The 27,397-nt window shown below is 38.8% G+C and overlaps 1 protein-coding gene across 1 annotated transcript in view; it reads right to left on the bottom strand.

Moving 5' to 3' along the window:
• Positions 1-2,333: 2,333 nt before the first annotated feature.
• The window catches only part of NID1 (nidogen 1), a gene marked incomplete at both ends in the record, with an annotated part of 26,753 nt that continues 1,689 nt past the window's right edge, over positions 2,334-27,397 (bottom strand). Inside the window, 13 exons of the mRNA XM_029086978.1 lie at positions 2,334-2,460; positions 4,451-4,623; positions 5,275-5,499; positions 13,539-13,661; positions 14,408-14,551; positions 17,524-17,652; positions 18,880-19,023; positions 19,997-20,242; positions 22,106-22,306; positions 23,458-23,709; positions 24,996-25,145; positions 26,235-26,659; positions 27,294-27,397. The exon at positions 27,294-27,397 is cut by the window's right edge and continues 138 nt beyond it. Of these exons, the coding sequence (XP_028942811.1) occupies positions 2,334-2,460; positions 4,451-4,623; positions 5,275-5,499; positions 13,539-13,661; positions 14,408-14,551; positions 17,524-17,652; positions 18,880-19,023; positions 19,997-20,242; positions 22,106-22,306; positions 23,458-23,709; positions 24,996-25,145; positions 26,235-26,659; positions 27,294-27,397 (2,443 nt within the window). The remainder of the gene's footprint in view (positions 2,461-4,450; positions 4,624-5,274; positions 5,500-13,538; positions 13,662-14,407; positions 14,552-17,523; positions 17,653-18,879; positions 19,024-19,996; positions 20,243-22,105; positions 22,307-23,457; positions 23,710-24,995; positions 25,146-26,234; positions 26,660-27,293) is intronic.

Here is a 27,397-nt window from a genome sequence, read left to right as displayed (position 1 = left end):
CTCATTAGACAGACTAATTTATATCCTTATAAAATTTTTAGCAATAGTAACTTCCCTCACTTTTTAAAGTGCAAAATCTCAGAAAAATACTTCAATAGCAGAAATCGGAAATCCTTTCCACCCAGAATTTGTAGTTATACAGACACACACTTGCAATACAGGTTAGAGTTCCTTTAAGATTAAGTATGTTGAGATTAAAAAGAAGTCTTACAAATATCTCAGCCATCAAGTTGTACAGAAATATGAAGCTCCATAAGTGCTGCAATGGTTAGGGATGACCTTAAGCTCTCCCTTTTCCCTTCCTAGGACAATGGGAGGATCCAAGCTACCCCCATCTCTCTGCTGCCCCTAAGAGCTTGAATGGAGTCCCAGCAAACTGGCTATTCTGAAGCACAAACTCCAGGTAGAGATACTCAACCCATCCAAAGAAAACTAAATCAAATTTATTGCAGAGTTTTCAAACTGGTTGACCATTTTACTAAAATAATACCCTAAATTTTTGTTATAATAGCTGCACAGGATCCAAAACAAGGGCAACCTCCTCCAGTATCTTGACTTCACAGGTGCTCTAGGATCCTGAGGACACTAGTATTCAAAAAGTGCCTCCAGCTATTTTTGTAATTTTTTTTCAACGCCCTCACGTTCACTTTTTTCTCCAAACCTTCCCCTTAATACTTTCCATTTAAAAAAGGTTTTCATATTGAAGACGCACTTTTCTAATGAAAATGAACATGGACTGCAGTGAGCAGCAGTCTTTGGAGAAAGAGTTTTTTTTTAAGAATAGCACATAAACAGTAAAAGCACTAACCCCACAATACCGTCTAGTCCAATCCTTAAATCCATGAGCAACTTCAAGGGCAAAAAGCAAATGAGGTGGCTTTACTCACTTTTATTTTACAACTTGAGCAGGGGGCATGGAAAGTCACAGCTGAAATGGTTTCTAACCACCTTTCAGCTGTTTGATTCCCAAGCCCAGGAACAGAGAGCAGGGGTTCTCTTCTTCAACCTCTCTGTTTACCAGACCTTTCTCAGCAGAGCAGGCAGCTGACAGGCAGAGAACAGGAGAGAAAGGGACTACACATAACCAAATCCCAGCTAGGCAGTGGATTACCTACCTTGCTTACCAGAACAAAAATCAAAGTGTGACACCCACAGATGATAATCCATGTGAACGTATAAATGCAACTCTTAGCTTTAGTTTTGATTGTGTTCAATATCCATTCAACAGCAAACTGACAATCCATCATCAACTTTTCAGATTATACATACATTGAATGATGGGTCTACCCCAGCACATCACCTAGGTTTCAATGATAACCTTCCTTCTTCAGATATTTACATCTTGGAGCTATTGCACCATTGTAAGTATGAATGACATCTATCTACAGTAGTCTGAACTTAGCCTACCTATGTGTTACATTCCTCATGGCCAGGGACATCAGAAAGGATGCTGGACCACCCTTTCTGATCAGTATGGTTGACAAGACATGACATAAATTATGTGGGCTACACAAAGGTTGCCAGGCTAGACAAAACATAGCGCAGCCAATTCTCAACACAGGAAAGCGAGGACTTCAGTGCACTTTAAAAATCCAGGATGTCATGACCTGTGGACTTGTCCTGAGAGTACTAGCTATGCTACCACACTATAGTGGCAGCCCTGAACATGCCACCACAGGTAGAGAGCAGTAAAGGCCTCAAGCCTGCCTCAAGATTCTTCCCCAGAAATGACAAAGCATCCAAAGGAGGGGGGTTTTTGCTTTGTTAAATACAGCAAGAATATAAGCACAGCCCAGGACTGTAACTGGGTACAGAAATCCTCTAAATATTTCTGTGCGGAGCTGAGACACTGTTCAAACCCCAGACTGTGAACCTCTCAACCCTGCATCCATTAATGCCTTGAGATATGCTTTAAAACCACCCACAGCAGCTAGATTCATCTTTAAAATCCCTCAGCCTTCAGTTAAAACATCCCCAGTGATGTTCACAAGACATTCAATGGTTAGTCAGATACAGTATTCTGCAACTGCAAGCAAGGACAGAAACATCTCACTGACGTGCTGCTCCCATTGCTGGCCTTACACTTAGTTTATTTAAAGAGAACCAACTTCTTGCCTATCTTAGCAGTGGAAAGGCAGTGAAGTTCTATTGCACAGTGAACAGATCTTTTTCCATTTTACATTATCCAGACTTTTTGATTATTGTTTTGTCCAAATAACACCAACTTATAATGCTAAAGCTCAAGCAACACCTTAGAAAAGTACGTATTACTAAATTCAAGTCTCTAAGGCCATTCCTAGGGAGTAGCAAGAGGAAGAATTTTTTGCTGTTACCTGTTTTGATGATAGTTGTTGGCTCCCCACCATGCAAGCTAGCTCTGCTGATCGAAGGGCCGCTGATGTCTGTCCAATAAACCATCTTGTCCGTGCAATCATAAGCAACTCCAATAACAACTTTGTCCTGTTGGTCAACACGCAAATTAAATCAGCTTATGCAAAACAACAATTATTTGCCAGCAGCACTAACTTATGGATCTAAGTCTCAAGCCTGAAAAAAAACAAAATTATTGAGGAAAGGTGGGAGATGGGGAGAACAGGCAGAGGAAATGATTGGGTGGTAGTTGTAGAATAGCTTAGAAAAATACTTCCAGTTATAAGTCCCTTTTAACTAGCAGACACCATTTACAATCACCTTATTTCAAAGAAGCATTTCAGATATTACTACTGAACATTTTGTCTCATTTCTACGTCACCTGCGTATCCATTTAAAGGAAGCTCATGTTATTTTACTGTGTTACTCCCCGTGTGTTTTTTTTCCCTTCAAGGGGGAATAATGATTTCTATCAAATCTGACTTGTATTCTGTATATCCATCAACCCATGCATAATAGCTGCATTTCAGCAGTGGTACCTACGTAGCATCATTTGACTTAAAGTCCTAGCAAAGGAAGTTTTTAAAGTAAAAAATAATAAAAATTTTAAAAAATTAAAGTAACAAATATTCCATAAATCATTCTGCTGCGAAGAATATGCTCAGGGACAAGGAACATAAATATGTAATTTTCCAGGCAGAAGATGGCAGGACTAGAGTTTAAGTTTAGAGTTTAAACATTTTCCTCCAGGCAAGTGAAAAAAACTTTCAGGGTAAAATACTAATTTCACATGGTTTTCCAGATCTATCGCCTTTGCTGCTTTTGTAACTTGCAACTTTTTAGAAAGATGGTCCAAAACCACTCATTAAACCAAATGGATTTATGCATCAGCATACATTTATGCTGTACATTACAAAACAGTCTGAACATCTCTACACTGTCACTTTGCAAATACACAACACCAAGACAACACAAACAGAGACAACACTGTTAGCAGAGACTGAAAGTTTTGTTTTAATTGTAAGTTTTACTGATGAGTTGCATTTTACCTCTTGGAAGTTCTTCCCTGAAGGTACTTCTAACTAATTCATATAAGCTAGATCAAGTAATGAGACTAGCTGACAACGATCAGAATAATGTCTTTATACCCCATTTGGCACACAGTATTTTACTGTATTTTTATGTTATTGCAGCATAACTTTGGACAAGAGAAAAGTTTGGTTTTGCCCTTACATTACAGCACAGTTTATGGTACTATTTACTGAACTGAATCTATGTAATGTAGTTAGTATTTGGTCCACTGAATATTCACAGTAATGTAAAAAAGAGGCCAGCATGCTACTTGGTATTGCTATCTATTATAAATACAGTAACACTGGAATGAAAACAGAAATCCAAGGCTTTGGGCAAAACAAATAAATGTTATGAAACTGGAAGTGAGAAGAGTTGGCATGTGTCATAGGTGGTAGAAAATATAGGTTCTCAGCATCAGGGCTTCATTTTCAAGGGAAAAAGATTTTCAAAACAGAAGTAAGAAGTGTGGGAAAAAGATTTACCACCCACTGGGCCTGCATATGGAGAAGGATACAAAAAAGAAAAAGACGAAAAAATAATCTCTATATATCTGTAGCCAAGAAGTGAATTGACTGAAAAAACAGGAAAAGCTTAAGACTTAGGAAAAAATTTTTGAGGGAGTACAAGAAAAAAATTAAAAAAGGAAAAAGGCCTCTCCAGATACTGCTCTTGTAGGTCTTCTAAACTTTTAGACCAGAGTCAGAAAGCCAATGGAAATGCGAGTGTAGGAAAGCTTATATGATGAGCTGTTGGAGGCATGTGAGATCACAAATATTAGATTTTTGTTTTATGAGCTATTCTTTAAATGCAAGTCATTTTTTCTATAGCTCAGTTTTAGGCTTTTTGACTAGTCAGATCAGGAATTTTCAGTGACAAAGTGATGGGATACTGAAATTTTAATCAAGAGTAAGAATTGAGTTTGTAGCGTAAATTATCAAACACTCTCACTTTCACCTTTGTCACAAGTCTCCTAAAACACATGGGCTTGGTATAGTAGGTTACTTACTGGAATATGCAAGAGTGCTTTTGCACCATTTTTCTTCATATTGTTTCCCTCTAGTGGAACATGTTCAATTTTTCCACTTTGGGCAAAGAGTAAGTGCGTTCCTGGCGGCAGAGGTACTGTATCTGGTCGAACAGAGGGCCCAATAACAACAGGAGGAGCAGCTGTGCTCAGACCTTGTTAATAGAGAAGGAATCAGATGGGGAAAAAATTAGCTTGTAGAGCATAACAAGGCTCCCTGTTATTTGCAGACACAATTACAGTCAGACGTCTTAGAAGGAAACAGCCTTATAAGCAGACACTAATAACTATAATCAGATGCAGAAAGCTTCTGAATTTTTCCCTTTGGCTGACAGAGAAGCAGCAATTGACATAATAGGTCTTTTCATGTTCAGCTCTGTAATTGCTCTTTCCTTCAAATGTTTAGAAAAAACTATCTTATTTTGCAGCCAAAGTAAGGAAGATATAGGAAGGAACATCCTGCACTTCCTGAGGCAAGTCAGTTACCACACATTCAGATTTGCCACAGCTCCCATAGGGCAGAAACTACAGGGGTCCCTCACAGTTTCAAGGCAGGGAAGAAGTTAAAAAACCATATTATTATTCGGAGGGTCACCACAGTTGTCCAGATTCCCTGGATGAAGGAAAAGTGTATGCTGGAGTTACCAAAGGGCTGCAGCACATGACATATCATTACTGGGACCGCAAATACCTGCATTTCTCCAAGTCAGTGCTGTATCTGTGGGGCATGACTAAGCCCCTCATTTGGGAGACGGTACACACGGGTAGAGAGACACCCAGAAGAAACAAGTGCTTCAGCCACTTACACGGTGGTCGAACTCCTGGGCCACTTCTGGTGCCATCAATCTCATTTCCATCCCTATCCACACACCAACAATATCCACTGCTAGAATGGCACTGAGTGGGTAAGTAATTCCCATGCTCATCACACTGGGGAATGAAGTGACCAACTCTGATCTCCCTTGGAAAGAAAGCGCCTCCGCTTCCAAGAGCTACTTCTCGTTCATGCTGGCAAGTGGTCTTTTCCACTTCTGTAACAAAAAAAAAAAAACAAACAAAAAAAACAAACAAAAAAACCACATCAGTGAATACTTCTGTTTTAACTAATAACCATGTTCCATTAACAGTTAACGAACGCTGACCGCGTATAACACAAGTATTCTTGCCACTGGAGAAACATGGCACTGTTGGAAACCTTGAAGGCATATGCCTTCAGTGCACCTTCAGGAACAGTCTGCCCTATGTAAATGTGACACATTTGCTTTAAACTTATATCATTTTATCTTTCACTGCCAGAACAGACCTCCTGCAGCTTCCTACATTGAAGCGTCATAAACAGAAGCTGGAAAACACTGTCTTTCTCCTTGAGGCACATTAGGAAGAACATTCTGTCCGATTTGTGAACCCAATGTCTACTCATCTGGCGATTATCCATGGGCCTTAAAATGTGACTAATTAGCCAGGCCATACTGTGGATAAAGCTTTTTTTGTAATGCTAAAACTTAAGTTTCCCTTCAGAGCCACAAGAGAAAACCACAGCATGAGGTAGATGCTGAGCTCTCTACAGAACCAAGGAAGTGAAACAACTCATTGCTTTGATGTGTATTAGGTTTTTAGAGTTCGGTTATCAAGTTTGAGTACTCATTTGATACTTTTGGACCTAAGAAAGGAATTGCAGGGACAGATTGTCCAGTCCCTGGTAAAGCACATAAGTAAGGCTATACAGAAAACGGGAATACTACTACCTATGCAGAGAAACACATGATGCTCAATGGCTACGCCACACGCACATGTATTACTGTAGAAATTACAGAGGAAAGACTAACTTTCCAGATTATCAGGAGATTCAGGGATTCAGTTTGGTTTCATTTTTTACAAAACAGTCTGGACTAAATATACATCTTCTTATGGTATTATCTGTCATGCAATAGGGAATGTCATCTGGATTGATATATCCTTCCACTTGCCAAACAACATAATAAAATCAAACAAATATAATAAAAATAATCATTTCCTTCTCTAGACAAAGAAATTTGGCTTAGTTTTACCTTACACTTGAGACCCCTGAAGCATTCTGTGCATTGGGAAAGAATGAGCTCTAATTATGAGTGATTATCTTTTTCCTGTCAATGTTTTCTACAGCTAGAAATACTTACCGTAAACTGCCTGCTGAAGAGGCTTTAACGTTACCCTTTCATTTATTCCTTCCTTGTTTTTATATTGTCTAATGGTAGACAGCATTAGCTATGTGAGGCTCAGACTAGACCCAGCCCAGCTGAGCAAAAAGTTAATCCCATGTGCCCACAGACTACTGTGGTGAAAAATCACACAAATACAAAAAGGGTAGGGTTTTTATTATTATTTAAACTAGTTATGCAAGCAAAGCTTTGGACAAGTTTCATGCACCTGGACACAATTAGAGAAATATAAATGTCTGGAGAACAGCTCACTAAACAACTGAAATATTTGGCATCAGCTATAACGTGGGTGGTGGAGAGTCTTGAATCAACCTACAAAACCAAATCCTGAAGGAAAACCTTCATTATCTATCTCAAATTTTGTTTGCCTGTATTCAATGCACAGTGCAGTATGCAAGTAAAAGAAATGTTGATTCCAGCAACTGGACAGTTTTGACACACTTTTTTTTTTTTTTCAAATAAGCTCTAATTATATGCACCACGCACAAGAGAAAGAAGGTGGAATACAAAGTATTGGTAAACTGACCCACCCTGGTTTTGTTCATTGCGGAACAAAATCTTTATTGCATTTATGTCATCTTTGAGAGATACTATTAGTTCCTCCTCAGTGAGATATAAAAACAAATGTAGAAGCTGGTTGTTTTTCCTTCCCATCTGAAACTCCCAGAATTAGAGAATATCCAACAACTTGCAATTTTTTAAATCAATAGACTAGAACAACTTCATGAAAACAAGAAAATATGAATTATATACAATGGAGTGTGTACACACTCCTAGACAGGACCCAGTTGTTCTACATAAAATATATCAGTTTTCTCAGTAACTTGAAATACCAATGTATTTTCTAATTTCAAGACAATGTTCACATTTACACCTGCAGATTTTCTACAGGAATAGTGAACTTTTGAAGAGTACTTATATTGCAATGATCAAGACCAATCTCACAAATAGCTTGCTTATGCAATTAGGCCCCCTAAAGTCAAGAGACTAGTCAAATAAACAAATTTTCAAAATTAGTACTCAGTTTCTAGAAGGCAGAGAATATGATTTGTTCCTTCTATAAAAAGCCCATCAACACTGATTTTTCAGTTGCATAAAAAGATGTCAAACAACTTATTACCGCTAACTTTTAGGAATAACTACACATTTTACTACTTCTGTATTCCTGAAAGTCTCTTATCTTTGTGATAACCTTTTTTAACAGTATCAAGTGTGATAAGTAATCTATGTTAAAGAAACATTCTGAAAATAAGTAAATAACAGTGTTGCCACATTCATCTGTGCTAATTCAATCATTTTAACCTGTCTTTCAACATTAAATTAATTTCAACTCACTAACATTAATTTAGCCATTATTAAAATTTATAAACCAAAACAAGGCCCTAAACTAGTTATGCCAGTCCAAGCCAGGCACTTGGAATCCATACTGTATTTTTCCTCTCCTTATCTCTGAATCATGAGCGGGATTACTATGCTTACAGTTTAGAGACACCTAAAGAAAAGTGAGTTGAATCCCAGTTTGATGTTGTAGCCTATGCAGCAATTAAGGCAATAATCTTAGATACAGATGATAGCTGGTTGGGATAAATAGTCTGCTTATCCAGTCGTACATTTTACTCAGTGTGCTTAAGAGAAGATGCTCTGTTTTTGCAGGCTTTCAGTTGCATTAACTAACTGTCTGAAATGAGGCTAGCTATGATGGAGTTTGAAAGATGAGACTGACACAGTAAAGAAAGCACATTCCCTGCCTTGATGAGCTAACAGCAAAAGTTAGACAAAACGTGTAACAAGAATTGGCACCTATTTAGATAGCACAAGGATGACGTTGTAATCCAGCTTCCAGACCCAAACCTTATGTCTAGTAACTTTCCTTACAGCAGCCTAAATGAGGTTTCTAAGTGCTCTTCCTTTAATGTAAAGACAGTAATATTTCATCCAGTCAAGGCTCTTCGAAGATACATTAACATTAGGAGAGTTCTCTGATTTCTTCACTGGCATGAAGAAAAATTCCATTAACTGAAACAGGTAGAACTATGAACAAGTAACACATACCTGGTGTGATGGTGCTGTTACATCTACTACCACACCTGATCGTAGCCCTGATTTTCAGAGGTTCTTACCATTCTTGTTCAACCTACTCATCAATGACTTAGCTGAAGGAACAGGGTGCCTCCTCAGCAAATTTGCTGATTATACTAAACTGTGAGGAGTGTCAGATAAGCCAGATGGCTGCGCTGCCATTCAGAGGGACCTCGACAGGCTGGAGAGATGGGCAGAGAGGAACCTCATGAGGTTCAACCAGAGAAAGTGCAGGGTCTTGCATATGGGAAGGAATAACCCCTTGCACCAGTACAGGTTGGGGGCTGACCTCCTGGAAAGCAGCCCTGCGGAGAAGGACCTGGGAGTCCTGCTGGACAACAAGTTAAATATGAGCCAGCAGTGTGATCTTGTGGCCAGGAAGGCTCACAGTGTCCTGGGTTGTATTAGGAAGAGTGTTGCCAGCAGGTCAAGAGGTGATTCTCCCCCTCTACTCAGCCCTGGTGAGGCCCCACTTGAAGTTTTGTGTCCAGTTCTGGGGCTCCCCAGTACAGGAAGGACATGCAACTCCTGGAGCACATCCAGCGAAGGGTGACAAAGATGGTTAAAGGACTGGAGCACCTTTCATATGAGGCAAGGCTGAGGGAGCTGGGCCTGTTCAGCCTGGAGAAAAGACGACTCAGAGGGGATCCGATTAATGTTCATAAATATCTAAAGGGAGAGTGTCTAGAGGACAGGGCCAGACTCTTCTCATTGGCACCCAACAATAGGATGAGAGGCAACGAGCATAAACTGCAGCATAGGAAGTTCCACCTGAACATAAGGAAGAACTTCTTTACTGTGAGGGTGACTGAGCACTGGAACAGGTTGTCCAGGGAGGTTGTGGCATCTCCCTCCCTGGAGATATTAAAAAACCATCTGGACAAAATCCTGGTTCCTGTGCTCTAGGAGTCCCTGCTTGAGCAGGGTGGTTGGACTAGAGGACCTTCGGAGGTCCCTTCCAACCTCAACCATTCTGTGATTCTGTGAAAGCCAAGCCAAATGATGTCAATTATGAGAAAAATGGTATACACTAGGGTTAGTTCATACTGCCAGAGACTAAACAAACAGCAAGAGCAAGACCTGGCTATTCTTCAGTGATCCAGGAAAGTGAGAGTGGCAACAGCCTTCTATTAACAGCAGGACCAAGTTTCAATATTTTTCAGTATCTATGTTTTAACATTACTGATTAGCGTTTGTTATAAAATTGAGTAAAAATCTGTTCTCGCTGCTTTCTGATGCAGTTGACGCTTGGCTGATGAAGGTAACACACTGACCTAACGGCTTTGTATTTCCCTATGGTGCTCTACCTATGCCCACAGGACAGCAGCATTTTTAAAACAAAGCACCATACTGTGGGCTACCTTAATTTGACAAATGTTTAAAAACTGAAAAGTCACCTGAGTCAGTGGGCAAATGTCATGAAGTAGTGGTATTTCTAGTAAGTTCCTGTATTACTTTAGTCTTGGTTTTAAATTTCTCTATTAAGAAATTTAATTCCTTCATTAGGAAGATATACAACCATAGGTTGCATCATTTGTGGAAGAGAAATAGGCCACAAAACACGAGGACAGGACCTCATCACTAAGTAAACAAAGCTCATTAAATTCAACAAGTAGATTCACATAGTCAAATGGAAAGTTCCACTTCTTGGAATACACTGTGTAGATCAGTCTCTAAAGATAGACTCAACTTGGAAACCACAACCAAAAAAAAAAGCTATCAGCAGATCACAGCTATCAGCAGGTAACTGTGAGCAGATAAGGTGTCAGTACCCAGCTCAGTGCTGTAGGGATTGTGAGGGCATAGAAATAAGAATTTAGTATTTGCACAGGGAACACCACACATGTATAGAGAAGCAGTGTGAGACTGGGGAGATGATTCAAGGAATACTAGGTACAGCTCTGATAACCACAGTTCAAAAGGACAGTGATAAATTGAACCACTATACAGAAAAGAGATCCTAATAGAGAAGCTGTAGTGCAGAATAGAGATGAAAAGCCTGATGAAGAAGTTGGGCTCCATGGACACAGTACACACAAGTCAGACTAGATACACAGAATGGTGCATCTTGAACTCAAGCTAAATGTATACATTTCCTCAGAAAAATAAATTTGTATTTAATGTTTTAAACATATTGTTTTCAGTTGTTTCATAAATTACCAGTAGGGATCTGGAATTTATAAGTCACTGAAATGTCTCATGGAGCTTGAAAAAATGAAATTGAAATAGCATGGATATTGAAAGTGGGTCAGATGAAAAACCTGTACGTGTACACATTTCCCACACAGGTGAAGAAACAAACAGAATGGTGGGAAAAAAACCTACTGCCATAGACAAATATTCAAAGTCTTTTTTGGTCATAAAGGAAAGCTCTTGCAGCAGCACTGCAGAAAATTTTCCAAAAAAAAAAAGAGTCTGAGAAAACAGGATGAGAAACAAGAGATGTATGGGACTTCTTCCCTTCCATTTTGCAGAGGGGATTACAGTCTGATACAGTAAACCAAATTCAATTAGTTCTGTGACAGCATTCAAAAGTTTTTAAAGATCTGATAGAACTACTTAAGCATGTTACCATTCACAAGCTAAAGACAGAAGTGATTTAAATCAGTATGTAATCAAAGATTATTTTTTAATTTCCTATGTGGACCACATCATTCCCCACATATCACAAGGAGTTATATTGACATTTTTAATTGCTGTTCTCAAACATTGCCAAAAAAAGAAGAGGGAAAAAAATCAAAACAAAATAACACGCTTTGTCCCTTCATTTTCCTTTGTAATCCTTCACTTACAGTGTTGGTACATTTCTCATGTGAAACGGATTGTATACAGAGGACCAGCAAATGGTTCTTAACAGTCAGACCCCTAGTTCCAAGAATCTAGATTTGTTTCTGTTTAGTAAACAGTGTCTGGGGTCTGCAGGGGTAGAAACACTCAGACATCTGGTTTTTTGAAATGGAAAAATGAAGCGTGAGGAAATAATGAAGTACAGACTTTCTTAATAGCTACGAGCAGTGGGACATTCCAGCACTATTAACTCTTTCATTAACCTCCTGGTTTATTCCTACAGACATTCTCTTGTGTGTGACTCAAATCCATTCAACTTGTTAGTCTACTTGTTTCAAGAGTTGATGTTCAGCAGTGGTGAGATTCAACAGCAGTTTTCATATAAGAAAGACATCAAACAAGCAAGCAATCATACTCATGGACTGAAAAGGGTACAGCAAAAAGAACTGAGTATTTGGATGAATGAAACTTCCCATGCTATTAACAACCAGGAAAGACTTCAGTGACTTGACTCAGGCTAATTAGATCAAAAACTCAGTGGGTAAAAGGGGAAGAGGGTCTCTAATTACAGCTGAATACAATAGAGCCTTATCTGGAATCTTCTTTCTGAAGCAACTTACTTTACAAATTGGGTGCTAAAGTAAACTAAGATGCTTTTTGCTGTGCTTCAGAAAGTATATTTTGATTCTATCTCCCGGCAATGATTAACTGCTGGATATACCCATTTTAAAAGTACTAAAGCTTTAGCAACAGATGACAACCCAAAGGCAGCTATTGTTCTAGTAACTCTCTCAGAAGGGAGGAGTAGCTAAGTTTGTTGTAAACACTGCCATTGCTGCAGACTAACAGAGCATTACAGATACTCTCTACTTCAGTCAGGATTCAGCAAAAGTGAGACTTCTTATCTATGCAGATTTTGTTCTGCTCAGAGCATTTGAAGAGCAGAGACAATTGATATGTGTTTCTAAAGCATATCTTCTACCAGTAGTACAAAACAGCATTAAGAAAACAAAACAAACCCCAGAAAGACATACATGAAGGCTAATAAAACCTGTCAGATGCCCACCCACTAAAACAGCAGATACAACAAAACTCTCCAAAATATTTTCTTACTATCATTAAAGCTGTGACATGGAAACGTGCCCATTCAAGATACAATTGTGTTGAGTATGAAAAGTCAATAAGTATGCAGGATAAACAGCAAAAAATAACATACAGCTACTACAAAATAGTACACTGTGCTTAGCAGTTTAGTACACACTTTAACCACTGCGTGTGAAAAGGCGTTGTTCTCAACAACAACAAAAAAACCCAACCTACTTAAATATGCTGTTACATTTACTCAGAAGAAGTTATTTGTGTCCTGGTAATAAAGTTAATTGGTTGAATTCAAGTACCAGTCTACCAAACCACCTGTTTCAGCTACAAAGGAGATGTGCCAGACATGAAAGCAGTATTTCTGCCTCTACATTTCTTTCTGAAGGACTGGAAGCTTTAAGGTTCAGTTTTGCTTCAAGTTGTTCACATCAAGTTTCTCCCCCAGGAGGAATAATCCTGGTTTTATCTGCTGGTTGATTAGCTAAATATTTTGACACAGGTCAGAAACATTAGGTAGTTCTTCACTCATCTGGCATTAAAGTGAAAATACATATGGGCATTCATGCATGAAAAGCTAGTTAAAAACAATAATGAAAGATTGACAAAGTGGCAAAAGCTAAAACTTCAGAATTAAACATTGCAAAACCTCCTACAATTTACCTGTGATGGAAAAGCCTACAAGCACTGGGTGATTTGATGTAACATGTGTTGTTGGACACATGATGAAGTGTCATGGAAATATGATCTAAAACAACCCTGCAATTTTATGCCTTTCCTATAACTTTTGTCTTTTTGTTTAAAGACATGAGTACCCAATTGTGCAAAAAAAGACCGAATTTCAGAATTATGTATCCTCCAATTCCCAAATGATATTTCTGGTCCAACTTTCAAGAACTATAAAATTTTACCTCCTAACACACACCGGAAACCATCCCCACGATAACCTGCCTTACACTGGCAGCTGAAGGACCCAGGAGTGTTGTAGCAGAAAGCATCTGGATGACAGTGGCCTTGTTGACATTCATCTACATCTGTAAAAGAGAAGATCAGTCTCAGATAACTGTTCCTCCTGATGGACAAATCAAACTGATGAACTAAAGTGTAGACCTGCCCTATTACTTTCAGGCTCCTATTTTGGGATATCTGATTAGAATTATAAACCTTTGGAAGAGCATCTATATAGAAATGCAAAGGAGAATAAAAAAAAACTCCCAACCAAACTCATGCACGTATTTCAGGTTCTGTCTCTCAGCAAATCCCTGCACTCTGCTATTCTGATGCATAACTAGCATTGTTAACTTGCACAGTATTTTAGAAATACATGACCGTGTTTCTCAAGGAAAAGACTAAACACAGCAAGAGAAGTAGGATTTTGCCAGCATGGTTTCCAACGTGTAGTTAGGTAAAGCTACTCCCCCCACTGCACTCCAATTGACATGAAACAGAATATAACTTTTTTACACAGTCTTAGCACCAGGTGTCATCACCTTAGTTATATAAACCAGTACAGTGCAAACAGTTCCAGCAGATGCAGATCTGGTCTGCTAACTGCAACATTTTGCATTTACCTCCTCTTGGACCTTCTGTAGCTCAAATATTGAAGAGTGAATTCAAAAGTGGGAGGAGGAAAAGACAAAAGCTTAATGCAACGCCTGGCTGAGGCACTTAAACTATGACATTTCCCACTTTAAATGACAAGTGACTATAGGACATTGCAATGACCAGCCAGTTGTGCAATAAAAAGTATAAAAACCCCACAACAAATGGTGCTACTCACCCTCACAGGCACGCCCATCTCCGGAGAAGCCAGGGAGGCACGCACAGATGAAGGCAGACCCTCCGGTGTACACACACTGAGCGCGCTGAGGAATGTCACAATTGTGTGTCCCTGTTTGGCAATGGTTTACGACGTGTTCAACAGCTGCAGGTTAGATGTACAAGAGAGGAGATGACAATTTGAATTTTCCTCCGCAAAGTCTGAAGCTCATAATAAGTTTATAGGGAGAGATCAGCTGTGAAACCATACAGAAGAAGAAGAAAACAAGGTAACTGAGTTTTTTTGTTTTGAGGGTTGGGATTTTTTTGCCAAGATCTCCCCTTTCACTGGTGTTAAATTTTCTTATTAATGTTTTACAAGGAACTGATCATCCTCAGCACATCATAGAAGTTTGTTAATATAGAACAGGGCGGAAAGGCTACCACAGTGACAGATCCTAATATCCACGACAGTTTTGTTTATAAAAAGGAGTCCTGAATGAAGAAATGTAAGGCATCTCACAGAGCTACCTCACATGTTAGCTAAGTGGACAGTTCACTGCACTGGGAATTATTAGATATCCTGCTATACTAACCTAGCACTGACCCAGGGCTGTCATCACTTGGCAACAGATCGGAGCTGTGACTCACTCAATGGAAGATAAACACATTTGTCAACTATTGGAGAGATTTTTGACCAACTGTGGAAGCTGAAACCAGTCCTGCAGCTTTTCATAACTTTCTTATTGACAGCAGTGACTCTGAAGGCATCGCACTGCTTTACAAAAAATTATTTCAGGCAGTCGCTGGAGCCCTGCCTATGCTTACCCGTTGTGTCAGAGAAGAGGAAAGGAAAATGGGAAGAGGCAAAATACTACAAAAAATTTCAGCCCAGAAATAGATGAGTTTGCATCTAGGAACGGATTTCCAGCTGCTGTTATAGAAAGTCCACTGAGGCTTTCTTTACACAGTTCTTACGAGGAGTTGATAGGGGACCAAGTTGAGACTCTACAATGCTCCTTTCATCACAGTACACGGATGGAAAGTACCACAGTATTGACATGGAAATAACAAAAATTACTATCAGAGACAGATCTGAAAACAGTCATTTTCACCATTTCTCTGGAGATTACATCATTGTCAGAATTATTTATATCTGTTCTGTTTGATGAATTAAGTTCGTCATTTTTAGATTACAAAATAATCTATTCAGAACTGCATTAGAAATGCATAAGATTTGGAGCTGGAGCTCCAAGGGAGTTCCCAGGTCCTCCTATTCCTCAGCCTCCAAATAGGAGAACAGGATTTATTTACAACTCTCTTCTAAAGCTATCCAGTGAGTCTCACAGCTAGTATGAAAAAGCTGCAGTAACAGAAAAGCTCAGTCAGAGCTGGTATCCCAGAGCAAGCTGCAAAAGCACAAAGAAGGTAGCTGTTGCCCTTTCTGGGCTTCAGGTTGTCTGTGGGTTATAAAAACCTCCCCTGTGGAAAGGGGGGCAAGATTACCATAACGTTTAGTTTCAATCTGTTGGGAAACTAGAGTTCATCTTCCCTCTCTTCAGTCTTGATTGAAGGAAGGGATCAAACTGAAGTCCTTCAAGCTGGGCAAGGAATTACTTAGCACTTGTGTGAGCAAGTGTGACACATCAGCTTCATGGGAAAGTGATAGAGTGAAGCCAGCGAGGTCATGGCTGGAGGGAAAAACCTTTTAGGTCCAAGTGACAAAAGGGCAGTGGTGGACACAGTGGTAAGAATATAAAGCTGTTCTTCCACATCTCACCCTATCCCTTCCAGTGTCCTGGTAGAAGTTACTTTTTCCAACTGCTCTGCAACAAAGGACTCAGCTGAAGAACACTCTTGGCTATAGTGAGGAAAGAGTTGAATGCATTAGCTGATCAAAGGGTAACTAAGCCTCTACCACAAAGCAGTCATGACAGAAGCAAACATAATCCTCAGCTGTTATCAGTTTTTTCCAAAAGAAAGAGGAACTGGAAGAGTGTGTGTAAGCTTTGTCAGCACAGAATTACTGTCAGGTTGCAAACAAAGACAAAAATTTTAACTTAAAAAAGAATCTATATCCTACCCTGACAGTTGCAGCTCTAGCCATAAAGTCATTACCCTGCTTCTATCTGCCATTTTTAGATTTTTTTTATTTAGCTTTTGATATTTGCAATATAAATAACACCCAAAAGAATCAGCTTAATGTTGTCAAGGGTAAAGCTCACTGTTTTTATTTCTACATGGAAAATTCACTTTCAATACACATCCCACACAATTGTAATTGTAATTCTGCCAAATGCAATTTCTACAGCTTTAGTGAAAAACAGAGCAAACAGGAAAAAATATCCCTTGTTAGGACAACCTTAGTCCTGCAAGTACAAATTAACTCAGGCTTCTCCCAGAAAAAAGTTTTTAACTTAAATAAAAATAACTAATTCAGTGACAGCTACTGAATTTGAAGTTTTAATGGTCCATTAAAAAAGAGCTAGATTTCCTCCAAATCTCAAAGACTTTAACAGTGATCTGTAATTGCAATTCCTTTTCAGTATGATTAATTACTACTTAAGAACAAGCCTGCAATAGCCAAGACACACTGGTTTAGACCTGTGCACTGCCTTGTCCAAGGGATGAATCTGTAACTAAAATCTAATCTGTTAAATCTAATTCTGGATTAGATACAAGAAAGAAACAAAACCCAAAACTTCAAAAAGCCAAAGCACAGCACTACAGAAAATGCAGGAATAGTGCTACCTCATCTTGAAAGTAAGATGTTGTGAAATAACAACAAATTAATAACTGCTTGCTTTAATTTTTCTTCTTTTAGAAATTTGAATTTTACTTCCATGTGAAATCTACAGCTAAACAGTGGTACAGAAAGGGCAGAAGCATTCAATGATCATTTCCGCCTTCTATTCGGAAACATTCTGAATTGGGAATTTTTATGAGATGAAAACAAAGTAGTTCAGGCACCTTCTTCAGTTACCTAATGGATTGTAACCACTAACTGTGGCATGAACTCCTAAATCCAACTCACATTAGAAGTCAGTGCAGATCCTAGGAGCTCTGTTTTCTGTCTCTGTGAGATGAATCACAGCCCAAAAGCTGATGGGCAGTGCTTTTAAGAAATGTGAAACTCACCAACACAAGTCTGCCCATCTGCTGCAAACTGATATCCTTCAACACACTCACAGTGGTAGGTTCCCGGCTGGTTATTGCAGACTGCATTGCTGCCACATAGAGCTGGTTGCTCTGAACATTCATCAACATCTAAAATATTATAAGGATTCCAGATTACAAAGATGCATTTAACATTGACGCCAGAAAAACAGTAACTGTTCGACTGCTGGATAATATCAGGCTGGTGTATTTAAACGATATCTTGGGGAAACCATATCTCTTAAGAGATATCAGTAACCTGAAAATAAGTGTTCAGGTAACCATGTCTTCAGCTAATCTGCACCAAAAAAACCCACCAAACCAAAAAGCAGACGGGGTTCTATAATGGAGTAATAAGGGGAGACTAAGTCAGAGTGGAAGGAGAAGCCACTGAGAAAGAAAATGCAAACTACAAGGTGATCAGAAGCAGTGGTGACTACCATGGGAGCATAAATTTTAGGAAGGACTTCCCCTTTCATTATCCATATACATTTGACTGAACAGGGTGCTGGGCCATCTTGTCTAGAAAGTCATTTTGCCAAGAAAGGTAGGACCAGATGATCCTTGAGGTCCCTTCCAACCTGGTATTCTATGATCTCTGATCCACTGCCACTCAACTCGTAGCATCAAAGAGGACTTGGAGGGACAGTGTGATGCTGCTGTTTTCATTTGCAAGTTGATTTAATTGTTGGAGTTGGGGGGAGGGTTGTGTTTTGGGTTTTTTTAATTAAAGAAATAACTCAGTTAACTAACAAGGATGATGTATATTTCATTAATACACACTTTCACCTCTTGAAAACAAGTATTTGTGCTATGATTTGATTATAAAACAAAACACAACTGCATTAAGAATACAGAGCAGTACAGAGCTGGGAAATAAGTCTCCTTGAACAGAAAGGATTTTCAAATCAATTCTCGATAAAGATTATTTCAGTGGGTTCCAAATATCTGCGCTCTGTACGCATGGGCACACACCATTCCTCATTTCTCTCAAGAACTTTTAACCTAGTTGACTCATTTTAACCAGAACTTGCAGAACAGTAAATTTGTCACAGCTAAGTTCCCACAAGTTTTACAAAAAGATGAACTAGGTAGGAAAGATGCTTCTTCGTAAGCTAGAAAAACATACCAAAGTTTCACTCTTCAAGACAGTCAAACTTGCTTACTTTAATTATTGAGAAACAGCAGCTCCCCCAGCATCCTTCTAACCTATCTTTCCCAAAACCACTCTCTCAGCACAGGTCATTTTGCTGGAATGGCTAGTCCTGAGGATCAGTACATTCCAAGCAAACAAAAAGCTACATTAGCTGTCATGTTGTAATGCAAGTTTTCTGATACCATAACAAACATTTCCATCTCCACGGAAGCCAATCGAACATTCGCAGAAGAAGCGATTTCCCGTTCCTGGACGACACATGGCATTGGTGTCACAGTTATGTGTACCGGTGTAGCAAGGATTCCGGTTAATATCAGCAGAACCATCTGACAAAAGAGACCATATTTAGCCATGATTATTGTATCCAAATAATAGCACTCAGTTAAGGCCCAGAAGGAAAATGCTTGTAGTGCACACGAATCAAGGAAAGAGAAATACTTTTTGCAACAGGAAGAAGGGGACTTGCAGGTGATATGGAGGACGTGAATCTCAGACGTGGCAATAGCACCTGTATTCCTTGTTACTTTTGCAAAGGACTGCTGAGTTAAAAAATAGAGAAGCCACAAAAATCTCTCTAAAGAGCAAGACCGACAAAGATAATGCATCTTCCAGCCACTAACAGTAGATTCAGAATGTGATTCTTAATAGCTTGGTTTGTTCATTTTAATTAGTAGAACTTAATCTTTGTAATGAACAAAAAGGAGCACAGTCCTTTCTTGTATTCATCTGGTGTGCATTTTCAAGTTGCTCCTTTGTTTTTTTCTGATTTTAGTGCAAACAGACAACCTTTGACAGCTCATCCAAAAAATACACTTCATAGGCTGCCTACTTTCCAAAGATAAAATGCAATATTTCAAGATAAATTACAGAAACTAGCTGTTTCAATGGCAAATTTTATTCCCCTCTTTTGCCCTTTTCTCTGACAATAGAAAAAAAAAAATCATTAATAGAGGAACTATAAATTAGGTAACAGTAAATGATACACTCCATGCATCTGAGCAGCAATAGATTCAACATGGTATGTTAAGAGTATTTCAAGGAATTAGACACACAATTAGACACAAACACCACTGAATTTCAAGAGGAGATAATCACTTAGTACGCTTCACCAAGTGAAAATAGGAACTTTCAACAGTCCCATTTATCTTTTTATTTTTTGGACATGGACTTCTACTAACTAATTAAGCAAATTAATATAACTCATTAATTTAAAACAACTAAGGTGGGCTGAAAAGATATACAAGCCTGCTGTTAATTACTCACAAAACAGGAAAAAAAAGATTTCCAAATCATACTTACCACTGATTGGGCCGATGGAATTACTCATAGCATATCGCAGAATCTGCTCATCTCGGTTATACAGGACAAACACACTGTCCACTGAGAGCTGCTGAGTAGCAGAAGCAGCATGGTGAGAGTCATCATGAATGCATTCGTCAAACGAGATGGTCTGTCGCCACTGATAGGCACCAGTGTAGGTGGAAGCAACCCCTTCCCTTTCTGGCTCTGTCACTGTGTACTCCCTGGTGGACGATGAAGTGATCACTGCAACATGGCAACAAGCACACTGATCAGATTAGAGTATAAAAACACTCTGCTCAATGCTCTCTGTAGCCTTGGGGAACAGGCTGGGTAGTGTAAATAGAAATTTCAAAGGCAAGAAGCTATGAAAATGGATGTATTTCCATGCAAAGGAACAGGCACTTGACTAGATATCACAGGCACTTGACTACTCAGATATCACAGCCTTGAGGAATGAGTCATATAACTTATCTTGACATATTTTAAAAATTTAACTTTACCTTGTGGCTTACCAGGAAAAGAAAGAAAAATTGAATTAATGAAACAGAGTTTTCTTTAGATTAATTTACATAATGGATCTATAAGCTAAGAAAGACAAGAGCCATCTCACCAGCACCACACTACACTCACTTTTAGTTCATTGTGATCTATTGCCCTTGGATTTTGACAGAGTCCTGAAGAAGATGCATGTCAGAGCTCTTGCATGCTTCACAACAGTTTTCTATATTGTAAAAAATTCTGACCAAAACTCTTCAAAGCAGATTTGAGCTTGCGGATCTTCCCACCAACAGAAAGCTCCTCAGAACTCCACTATTCTTCATACAGACACCAGAACACACCTGTATCAATCCCCTTCCAACAGTTAGCAAAAACTGGTTTTCTGCCAAGTAACAGTGTACCAGATATGCCACAGGGCAGCAGAAGAATAATTATTTGAATACTGGTAAATCAAATCCAGCCTGAAGGATGTCTCCTTCCAGCCCCTAACTTTTCCTCCACAGGGAGACCATTTCTGCCAAGAAGGCAGGTGTTCTACAGAGCACATGCTGCCCAAATAACTCCTCCAAAACACCAAAGCTGTACAGAACAAAGTGGAAGCTTTCTGCTGCCTCCAGCTCCTCCTCCTCCTCACAGTCCATAACAACAGGCAAAGCAGCAAGAGGGGTTCAGCACTGGCTACCAAAGCCATACATTAGAGGATGTAAGGCAGTGATGATGCAACTACACGTTTTTCAGCTCTCTGTAGCAATCAAAGTGTGCCCTTGGAGCAGAGTGTACTCCCTCCAGTATTCATGTGCACCTGGGTGCAACACAGGCTGCTTGCTCCTTATTGCTCTTTGACAGCTGGGCTGGCTGGCCAGCAGCAACACTCCAACCTCACTTTGTTTATGCTGTGTTGAAACACCCAGAATTTAATCCGGGAAGAGGAAAGCCAAAGGAGGGAGATTCCTCTGTAAAAAGTGAAATGAAGAATGGCTCTCTTAAGAGATAAGGAAGAGAGAGAGAAGGAGAGAAGTACTGAAGAGACAATGGAGGAAACTGATAAGGAAAGGAAGAGGCTCCTAATTTTCTGGTCAGCTGTTCAAATTCAGCTCAAGTAATACTGACAAATGCTTTTTACTAACACAAGGGACAGTCATTGCAATGCAGTTTACATGGTACATACTGGTAAATAACTGCTTTGCACAGTCCCATTGGACAAGACCAAAGCCCACTTGATGACATTACCACAAATAGGTAGACACCTAGTGCAGCTCCTACTGAAGAGCTGTGGACCCTACCAAAAAGCTTTGCAACTTGTACAACTGCCATCAGCAGTGTAAAAATAAGGTCAAAGAAAAGGGAAGTCAAGAGTGTTTTGAAAACATCAGTTCTGAGAAAGTTAAACTCACATTTTTTTTAAATAAAAAGAGCTATTTGCATTGTTTCGCTCAAAATCCATGTTCTTTTGGGACCTGTTCCTACGAGGCAAAAAGCAACTTTCTATAAATCAAAATGGCCTGAGTACAATCACTAAGAAGGGAATAAAATAATGTTTTTCAGATTATCTTACTCTGCTCAGAGAAACGTGCACTTTCTTATAATAGAATTCTTAGGGAACCTTACCAGAACTAGAAGTGTGATAGAGTTCAGTGTATGGTTCTATATGGACTGACGCGCCAGAGGGAATCTCAGGTATTCTGCCCTCCATTTCTGTGCTGATGGTAAGGTGACCATGCTCATCAATTCCACTGAATTTCTGCTTTATAACCAGCTTCTCATTGTTGCCAAGAAAAGTCACTTCAGTTTGCCGTGTAAACTCGCCACCTAAAGAAACAGCATTCGTTAAACCACTTAATAGCAGTTTCTAGATCCTTCTATTCAAAGTATTGCCTCTAGTGGATAAAATATAAATTACTATTTTCTGCAAGCTCTGATGCAGCGTAATTGCTAATGTTTTGGGTTTCTACAGAAATAGAATATATTACATATTGATATACTGATAATAACCTTGGATAATACAAGGAAACCTTCCTTATTAAGAAACATTTTCCTAAGCACTGAACACACTAAATTGCAAGTAAGCCTGAAGAAGCGGGTTTTTTTAAATTAAAAAAAAAAAAAAGTTCTAACAGAGCTAATAATAGTAGGCCTTATCCTACTGGTTAAAATGGCAGAGATGCACATTCTAGAGAAAACCTCCATTAGGAATACAGTGAGTTTAAAAAAACCTAAAACAGTACATCTGATTTCAAATCAAAACCAAGTGAAATATTTGTATGTTGTAAATTCCAAAACAAGCTTCAAACACACCAAATCCAAGAAAACCCCAAAACAAAAAGTTATGTTCAACTAAATTCATAGTACAGGGCTGTAAAGGATAAAATTTAAAAAAGAAACACATGTGCTCCTAAAACAGATTGTATCTACAGCTTGAATTCATGTGCATGAACAACCAGATTTGGCCTCAGAGTCTTATAAAAAGCTGTGATTGTGAATTGGGACTTCCCCCAAATAAGTTAATAGAATCATTTGTATCTCGTGCAGGAATTGCTTCTGTTAAGAATTTCAGACTTTCATGAGGTCATATTTTCATTTTTCTTTTGCTCCATTGGTACTATCAGGCAACTAACATGTTAGACCTCTTGTAGATGTAGAGGCAGCTTTTTTCAGTAGCTCTGTACACTCTAGTACCAAAAATCAGAACCTTTTTAATAATCTCTTTCTTGCACAGGAAATGGCCAAGTAATTGTTCTTTCTAACAGACTTATGTGCTTGTGCACCGATGGTAAATTAAAAAGCCCAGTATCTATACATTGTAAACAAGAAAGCTGGTGGGAAGTTTGACTACAAGGCAATCCATTTGCAGCTCAGAACAAGCAAGTTTTCATCCTATATTGCTTCTAAATACACATTTCTCTCAAAGACAGAGGAAAGCATAGCACAGTTTTTGAACGTTGTTGTAATTTAGAAGTTACCAGTAACACTGAATCCATTTTTGTATCCTTCCTGTTCCACAGCAAACATCCATCCTATGATACCTCCAATAGAGGCAAGAGGCAGTAAAGAATACCCCAAAGTCTCTGGGATTGTGCTGATGGCAGTGTAGGCACGCCCTTGATTCATCACAACATAGGAGTGAAGATCAGTGTTCTCGAATACAACCGGAACGGGGTTACTTCCTACAAAGATTCTTCCTTTGACCTTCCCATTGACTCTCTGAGGAGAACCTGGCAAATCAATACAATGCATCAGAACAAAACAACAGTTCTCATATCCTCTCCAAGGAATGTGTTCAGAGTGTTCACTATGCTCAGAGATATTAGTGTTGAAATAAATAGAAAACAAATGCTCACAGAATTCAACAGACAAGAAACTGCCTCCAGTGTGTTAATTTGCTTATGTACGTAGGTACGTGCATGTGTGTGTGTTGTTATTATAGAGATGACTAAGTGGCTGAAATTGCCTGAAGGCATGTCCTTTATCCTCATTAACAGTTTTGTCTGCAAGGATAAATCCATAAACAGACTATGCTGTTACAGTATGTCTGACAGTAAGTGGCATACAGAAACTTCTTTTGAAGATCACACTTCTTATCTATACCTACTGAATGTAAATCTGTTCATTCCCTATTAGAAGACTAACACCATTAGGTGTTAGAATAATTGACTTATTATTCTAACCTATTCTATTCCTTGACTCAAAACTATTGTCTGTTTTAAGACTGTCTGTGTTTTACAGAAGTAGCTACTTTAGATTGTTAGTTTGCTGCTGTATATAATTCCCTACAGGCAAATCAAGTTCTATTGTCATCAGATCCCTCTTTTCTTTCTCTGGAAAATTCAGTTTTATGAACTGAAAGCTAAGTTGTAGGTTTTACTTTCCTGCCTTATAAAACACAAAGTCTGCAGTTAGCTATTTCAGTTGTTGAAATGCATCTATACTGAGTCAAGGCACTATGAGGATTACAAGTGTATACATAAGAAATTCCTTTATGGATTTTAAACAGGAACAAAGTTTAAATGGGTATCTAACAAAAATCTGGCAGATTAGTCCCTTAGTCAAGAAGCTTCAGGGTCAGACAAAGATGAGCCATGCTCTTTAGTTTGATGATCAAAGTTAATTTGTTCATCCCCTTTGAAGTGTCCATTTCCAGAGTGAGGACCATATCAGATTATAACACATTGGAACTTCATGACTAATTCTAGCAAAAAACACTGGATGCTATACTATCTACTACATTATGTCAGTTACAGAAGAGATGATTTTTTATAGAAAGTCATGTTAAAATACATAATGCATAGAACTGACCACCTAAAATAATTTGCTTCATTCAAAAATCCACACTGTCTTAGAAAGCATAGCTCACTTCTTAATATACTTTTCAATACACCTCAGTGATAAGTCTTTCAAGAAGTATTTAACCACATCTTTTGTTAGTATTTAAAACAAGTTGCCTCGTTCAAGAATGCCACGTGTAATGGCTGCTTATGTACCTAATCTTCAAAAAAGTTACCTTCTGCTACACATTGTCTGCCATTTCCTCTGTAACCAGCAATACAACTGCAACAAAATCCATTGGGATAATCTCTGCAAATAGCATGAACAGAGCACTGGTGGCGGTTGTTAGCACAGGTCTGTTGGACATCTGTGTGGTAGCGAAACACTGTAGAAAATAAGACCAGACATTTAACACTTAATGTAATTGCTATAGTATTCACATATCCCTGGTTTAGTTTAAAAACATCTCTAGACTCACTTGATTAGTTTTTTTTCATTTTCTCTTTCAGGAAAACAAACAATTTCAATTTATTTTTGCTAACCTTTCAATCTGGAAGTAAAAGTCTACTATTGCAAAAACCATCAGGGCTTCAGATGTTACAAAACTTAATTCTACTGCCTTCAGCGGCTCTATCTTAATACAGATCAGTTAAGCTGTCTTGGTGAAACCAAACACATAATAATTTTTAACCTGTCCTTGTTTCCAAAAAGGAGTCTTTCCAACCTCAGAACACCCAGGGCCGTGCACCAATTGATGCACCCTGTAATCCTAATTGCCTTACCCTGTTACTTCATGGAGACAGCAATTCTTACATCTGCTTCAAGAAACAATTAACATCTGGGCAGTTAGTCACACTGTTTTGAATTTTCTATAAACAATTCCTCAGAAGTTAGAATCGCTAATCCCTCCCTTTTCAAACTTGAGGCCATGAAACCCTAGCCAACAATTTTTACAACAGCTACTATTCCTAACCTTTATTAAATCACCTGTATTCAGTAACACATCTATGAAAGAAAAAAGCTAGGTTTCACTAGAACTGATAATAAAATCCTTACCAGGAACGGCCACTTAATGCAGCTATTAAAGTTAAGATCGTACCTATAACAGCAGCCCTGGGCAAAAGAGATGGGGAAATCAGTTCCCACTAAGAATGTGTCAGCTTCAGAAATACAGTTCTCTCTTTAGGAAGCTTTTCTTCAGAGGGATTCAGGTTCCACAGACACACTATAAATGTGCTCTCCTGTGAGCTTGATTGGGGAACTAGTTTACCAGACTGGCAAGATCTGAATCTGAGTGACATACAAGTTAACTACTTCAGTGAATAACACAAACTTACTAAATGCGTCCAGATTTTCAGACATGAAGGTAGTGAGAAGAAAACATTATTTCTTTAGTAGTTCAATTTCTTGCACACCTCTGCTTTTGTGCAGCCTATCCATCTTAGAAGGACTCAAGCTGTAAAAAAGACCTTACCTATACCAGTTTCATCAAATTCTTCCACATCTATGACTTGAGGTTGCTGTGGGGGGAACTGCTGGACCTCAAACTGGCGAGGTGGAGCTTTTGCTGTCGGGAAATCTTGGTGACTGTAAGAAGACTCAGTTGAAGGTATTCCTGTTACATCTTGGTATGAAGTCAGAAAGTCTTCTGCAGCTAGCTGAGGAATACTATATGAAACATGGTGCTGATCCTCTTCTGTGCTGTCAGTACTACTGGTGACATACTGCTGTCTTATTTCAGTGGAGCCATAGTCTGACATAAATGGTTTTGAAGTCATCTCCTGGTCTTGTTCATTGGACTCTAGGCCCTCCAAAATGTTGCTGACCTTGGCAGGCACAATACTGTCAGATGAGCCAATCTCGAACACCCAGACACCTCGCTTCCCTGCATTGCTGCTTCTATCAAAGAGAAGCATATGTCAAATCAAAATGATCAAGCATAAGTTGTGTGGTATTTCTAGCCTACAAAAAATGTTATCCTTCACAGGGTAATATCAGGACAAAACTGCCAAATTATCTTGTCTACATACTTATTGACAAGTACAATCTATTCAGCTATAAAACACCCCTGACAGTTTGGACAGTATTTTTGCTCCACACCCAGAGCTCTCTTCTTGAGAATTTCTACCCTTCTTGTCTTCAAAGTGATGGGAACAGAAGGAGATATTTGGGCACAAAGATCTTGCTAACACTTACTAGAACTTTCTAACTCATTCCTTTTCCTTCTTGTTCACTTTTTCTTTCAAAAAAAAAGACTGTCCAGGATAGCCTATAAAGAGTTAAAGTTTTAAGTGGTCCTATTTTTAGAAGGGCTAACTATACAGCAGCTCCTACCAGTGGCAGAACTACTGACTTTGACAAAAAGTCCTTATATTCCTCAAGAGGGTGGGTATTTATCAGTGGCAGACTTCACAGTTTCTCATGCAATGGCTAATGGGATCTTATTATTTCTCATCGACTCATGCTACAGTTAAGAAAAACATCGAAAACTCTGATGTTTTCTTGAGGAGTTTAAACAAGCAAAAAAGCGTACTTATGCAGGTTTCTAATGCTGTCTTCATCATTAGCAATGATATTGTAGGATCCTGGCTTTTCCCAAAAGTAGTAGTTTGTAGAGGCCTGACTAAAGCCAACCAC

Source organism: Antrostomus carolinensis, unplaced genomic scaffold (assembly GCF_000700745.2).
Source record: "Antrostomus carolinensis isolate BGI_N321 unplaced genomic scaffold, ASM70074v2 scaffold29769, whole genome shotgun sequence".
Taxonomy (NCBI): Eukaryota; Metazoa; Chordata; class Aves; order Caprimulgiformes; family Caprimulgidae; genus Antrostomus; species Antrostomus carolinensis.
Note: the sequence above shows the minus strand (reverse complement) of the source record. Positions and strands in the feature narration are given on the sequence as shown.